Consider the following 6,000-nt stretch of genomic DNA (forward strand, 5'->3'; position numbering starts at 1 on the left):
CAATTGCCAACACTAACAGCACGAATAGGAGGGACCAACTGGACCATGGACAATCTGGCTTGACAGATCTCACCAGCCTAGCACGTCCTGGAACTTCTTTGCGATTTAAATTCTACAACAAAAGGTAAAGTGGAGGAGAGCGGGAGAAAAAGGGCCAGATAAAGGAATGCAAGGGCTGGAAACTCTTACACACGGTGGACGCTCACAGTGAACTCTGATTAGGCTCGAAGTCCAAGAGGCTGACCTCAACCTCGGGAGTACTGGAGCCAGAAAACACATGGGATGAGGGGGGAGGGACAGGAAAATACATAGACAACGGAGGATGAGAGAGAAGACTGAGACACTGAATGAAGGAAGGAACGCTATGCAATGCGATATTAAACAAGAAAAACTGAGGACAAAAGAGGGCTAGGCGGCGAAAGGAGATTAAACACGACACTGAGTATAAAAGATAGCAAGAAAACTGAAAGAGTCAAAGAGAGTCTCCTAAAGAGCCCGAGGCAAATCACCTAGTTGACAGACATCAGACGGAAGAGGTGAAGACAAATGGGGTATTTACACTTAATCGATCCATATTGCCTATCTGACTGGGTTTTGGGTCTAAGCAAAATGGGGTATAACTCCGATCTGCTTGTTACCAGAACTATATGGAGCTAATGCAAGGCATGATATTGTTCTGCTGAATGTCTCTCAATTTGGCGCAAATGCTAAATAGTGTTTGAAATTTCTGAGATCTGGAAGAGCACGTTTTTGATATTTGCCCTGAACAAGACGCATTTTACACAACCTCAGAAACATCTTGTAGGCATATTACTTAAACCACTTCTGTAGGTGGTCTGAAGGTATATTTACATTGCCACGATTATACGAATAACTGAAATATTTTTTATTTTGTGTCTTTGAAAAGTTTTCCACGTACAGACCTCAATGTTTGTCAAAACACTTCCCATTTCAGATGGATCCTGCAAAACTATCTGCATAAACACTGTTATTTTGGCAATGTCCACTTTGTAAAAACAAACCACTACAACCTGCGCATGCACACATTGCTATAGAACAAACGACATGTATATAGTACCACTGCCATGATGTCACCATTTTCACAACTTCATGTTTTTGTAGTTTACACAAAGATGAACAAAAGTCATTGTTTTTCAAAAATGTGCACTTTGAAAGCCTGTTTTTCCACAGTTTTGTGTGTGCAGGCCCCCAAAACACCAATGTTATTGTAAATGACTGTCCCAAAATCATACAAGTGTTGCATTGTTTAAGGTTGAAAATGGTGTTTAGTGAACACTCACAAATGTATTTTGCCGAAGCATCCTATCAACCCAAATACCCAACTCTGTCATGATCGTTAGCAATCAGCAACAACAGCAGCACACAACAATGACAACTGATACAACTGACCCAAGAATGAGTACAAATACCTCTGAAAGAGCAAAGAGTGGAACTTTAGTGACAGGGCCGTAAAGGAGAGATGGGGAGTATGATAACGAGACCGGAACATCAACTAAATTACTCAGCTTGCAATTCACTGTTTAAATGAGTCCTCTAGTTCTTTAACTAGGCCACATTCCTGCTTTGAGAATTACATTATACAAAATCCTCATTTTCTGATGCCCTAAAAAGCTGCTTAATGAATTTTAAACAATAAATATCCAAAAAATAATCCATGCACAATTCAAAATATCAGTTGATATAGATAAATATATAATGATAATGAAAGAAGGGGCCTTCACTCTTTTTTTGTGATTTATCTGTGCCATATCTCTAAAGATTTGCATTACTAACTTAACCAAAATCTTTCAGTTACCAATAAAGCTATAAAATAGATAGCAATGGAATACGAGTGAAAGATTGTGTATTACATTTCATTGTTGGTGTTTTGCCTTGTATAGTGCTAGAACATTTCTTCACTTGGGACTTAAAAATCCACCGTCTAAAATTAATCGGTTTATGAATTGACCCTTCAACCTAACATTAATGAAATTAGCTTGGACAAAAAAAAAATCGAACTGCTTCTCCTTTCGTTGTTCCTGTCTGCTGTCCTCAAACTTAGTTTGAGCTTCATAGACGAAAGTTTGTCTCAAGACTTAGTTTGAGCGAACAGGACAGGTGAAAGTTGGATGGCAGCAGCTGTTAAAATAAGAAAAGTCAGGTGGGCACTTTTAGAAAAGTGAAAACCTAAAACTCGAGAGCTGAGTGATTGAGTTTCCCCTTATAGACAGGCAGCGTTTGAATTGTTAGATGAAGTGTAAAAGACGGTAGCAAATTCCCAATAAGACATTTTTGAGGTTAAACTTACTCCTGAGTCGCTGTATGCAACTTCGTACGTTAGCTGGGCTCCATCACCCCTCTTTCTCTCGCCCTCCCTCCTTCCTTCATTCGTCTGACTCAGTCTTTCTTGCAGTCCCCTATCTCCTTCTCTCTTTGGGATTCCTCCTGCCTCCTCCTCCTTGAGGAGTGTAACCTTCTCATCATGCTGAGCCAGTCAACCTTGGGGACCGAGTGTCGCGTCACCACACAAGCTGGATCATGCCAATCACATGCAAACGCACACAACATGCAATAGATTGATGTATGTGGGTGTGTGTCTTGTGTGGTGAGAGAGAGAGAGAGAGAGAGAGAAGATAAATGCTAGATAGAGCCCCTCTGCATGGCAGCCTTGTCTGTCCCTCTTTCAGATCCCTGAAAATTAAATCAATACAAATGAGGCATCCCTGAGTACGCAATAGCCTCAGAAACCGAACAACACATCCAGAGGAGCGACCCAGTGCAAACATCGGCATTAGTGCCAAGACTCAGCCCATCCCCTGTGCCCTTCCCAAACACACCTACATCGACAGTTCTCACCCCACAATCCTGTGATAAACAAATACACATGCCGCTTTACCCCGCCTATATGTGTACATTTATTCATTTAATAGATGCACTTTTACCTAAAGGACTTCTAAAACACAAGCAATTTATCATAAAGTACTCAATAATATGAAATGTAAACATATTTTTAAAAGTAAAACAGAACACTATACAACTAGAGTAGACAAGAGCAGAAAGAAACGAGAGAAAACTCTTTATTACACAGCGTGTGATTGGACTTTCAAGCTTGCCAACACACACTTATTATTCACTCTCCTATGAGACACTTACTTAGGACTGAACCATAAGGTCAGATCATTCATCATTCGGCTACAGTGCTCTGGAATATGTATTATGGAATATGTATTATGGAATATATATATAAAAAACATAAGTTAATATTTAAAAAAAAAACATCACACCATTGTGAAGGAGATTAATGTGTGAGTCATATATATACAGTATGTATGTATAGTATGTGTATGTATGTATATATATATATATATATATATATATATATATATATATATATATACACATACATACACATAAATACATACACAAACTGTATATATATGACTCACATATATATATATATATATATATATATATATATATAATCTGTCATATGTTAATCATAAAACAATATAAACTCACTTAATTCATGATAATGTTATTGCTTATTGCTTAGCCATTTATTGACCCTCGCTGCTGATTGGTGAAGTACTGAAGAGCTTAATTATAGCAAACATATTCCCAGTGAATATGTTTGACAGCTTAGCTAACATAACAACTTTAATGAGGAAAGCCTGTGAAGTGTCATTTCATGCTAGTTTCTACCAAAGCTGCAAGAGGGTATTTCTAGTTTAATACTTTGATTACTAAATTGCAATTGCCCTTTACAATCTGTCACCAAATTCAGGTATTTCAGTAGTGCCCTTTAAAGGCTGTGGTTGATTCATTACATGATCTTGTGAGAGGAGCAATAGCTGTGTAATAGACTCTAATTAAAAAAAAACCCAAACCTGATATTAAAAAAAAAAAAAAAGTTTGAAAAGTATAATCCAAATGCGATGCATTTAACTGTAAACACAGAATCTCACAAGGATCAGTGTAGACCTAAGAATGTTCCTATTTCTGGCTGTAGCAACAATTTGTTTGGTGAGCTCATGAAGTCAAGAATAACCAAAAAAATCGATAACGGGGCCTTGGTTGAGCCATTAAGAGCATCAGTGCAAATATGTCGACAGCACATAAATTTTCCTCATCTTACATGAGAAGTGTTTGCTTCATTCAAAATAAGGGGTGAACAAACCACAGGCCCATATCAGGCACTTGACCCCATATTATTTAGCATGCATCTTGTCCTCTCTCCTCTGCTTTTCGGTCACTGTAAACTAGACACTATTTATAGCCAAACACACTAAATATGCCATCCACGCTCCTCTCTAGAGCACATCAGATAGCCGGCCAATTTCAGAGCCACAACTTGAAGACATATGAGTTTTAGTTCTTAAAGAATAAGTATTTCTATAAGAGGCGGTTAAATTTAGTTACTCAGCACGGGCTTCCCTAATTACCTAATATAACCCACTCTGACACTTTCTGCAAAAGCTTTATAATGTGAAAGAAATCCTTCATCCAGACTCTCTGTTCCTTTGCCATGAAAGCTCAATGACAATCAAAGGTCAAATACAGCAGCATTTATTTATTTATCCCTCCATCAGCTGCCTGGGTTTGTTTTTGATACTGCGCTCTTGTCTTAATGGGCATCTGGCATCGTAAGACATGTTTAAGAGGAACAATTCAGAGTCTTCTCTCCAGGGTAGTTATCCTGCCTGCCGTCTCACAGTTACAGCAGAATATTAATCGCACCAAAACACCCGCAATTTGTCATTGAAGACTGTTAACGTGTAACCAATTGGCGAGGAACAGGTGCCCACCGGTGCCATTGACTTTGCAGAATGTGACCTACATGTGAGACGCATTCAGCCGGCTCCACGTCACATCTGAACGCTTTTTTGCACGTAAGCACCTCTGATCCCGAAAAACACTCTCTTCGGGTTAACCTGCATATAACGTGTCTGGCGCTCCAACCCTGTGAACTGCTGCTGTTTTCACACAAACAGCTCCTGATGTAACCTTAGCACAGTGTCAGATATTGCGAGTCATTCTGGAGGTGCATCAAATGCAATCGTGATGCTCCAAAAATTCCACGTTGGATCTTTAAAACCACTCTGTCTGCCCCCTACCGAATGCACGCGTACACACACACGGCTATCAATTCCAGACACACTAACTGCTCTCAAAAAGCTGACTACTCCATGCCGGCTTCCCACAAGCACCATGCCGAATCACTGTCAAAGCCTGAGGACAAACGGCCTTTAACCAAAAGGTTTCCATAGAAACACACACATTTTTCCCCGAGAGGGGAGCGTGTGAGCACCCACCTATCGCTCCTCTACCCTGACTGGTCTCCTTTCAACCTGGAAAAGAAAGGCAATCAAAACGGAGAGGGTCTTACTGATGGTGCGGGAGCCGATACAGCCCATGGTGTCTCAGCGAGGGCCGGTTTGTGAACGAGGAACGAGAGCCACCCTCTCAGCAGACATTCTCTCCTTCTCTCTCTCTCACTCCTCTTCTTCTTCTCCGCGTCTCTGACTCTCCCCTCCTGTCTCTGTAAGGCTGTATGCGAGAGCGAGTGTGTGTGTGCCTCCAACACGCTCTCGCCGTCATCCACCCTCCCTCCCTTCCTACCTCCTTGCCTCACTGCAACCCCCTCAATACTCTCTGGTGAGCCGAGATATCAGAGTTAGTCAGTCACTAAGTCAGTGTGCCTGTGAAATGGGAGAGAACTTTGTGAAACTGCTCAATGGCCACTTATGTTCCCTAAAATCCCTTTGTAATCAATACAACTGGTTGTAGTATCAAACAGCTAACAATGACATTGAGAAATGTCAATGACAACAAGAGGAAAGAGCGTCGATCAGAAGTTCCACGCAATTCCCTGGAGTTCCCGGATCAATATCTTGAGCAATCGTATGCGGGGCATCTCTTTTCTTTGGTTCTCTCCATTATCGCTTGACAATGCGGTGCATCTGTCTCCCCACCCAGCTCTGCCGCCCCTCCCTTGCTCTT

The 6,000-nt window shown here is 40.8% G+C and overlaps 1 protein-coding gene across 2 annotated transcripts in view; it reads right to left on the bottom strand.

Moving 5' to 3' along the window:
- The window catches only part of LOC109077890, a 30,306-nt gene extending 24,720 nt beyond the window's left edge, over positions 1–5,586 (bottom strand). The window contains exon 1 of one of the 2 annotated variants that reach the window (XM_042745934.1): positions 5,387–5,586. Coding sequence is in view for 1 of the 2 variants with exons in the window: in XM_042745933.1 (XP_042601867.1) it covers positions 5,387–5,414 (28 nt within the window). In the remaining variant the exon portion in view is untranslated. The remainder of the gene's footprint in view (positions 1–5,386) is intronic. The other variant, XM_042745933.1, reaches the window with a different exon arrangement.
- Positions 5,587–6,000: the final 414 nt, after the last annotated feature.

Source organism: Cyprinus carpio, chromosome B19 (assembly GCF_018340385.1).
Source record: "Cyprinus carpio isolate SPL01 chromosome B19, ASM1834038v1, whole genome shotgun sequence".
Lineage (NCBI taxonomy): Eukaryota > Metazoa > Chordata > Actinopteri > Cypriniformes > Cyprinidae > Cyprinus > Cyprinus carpio.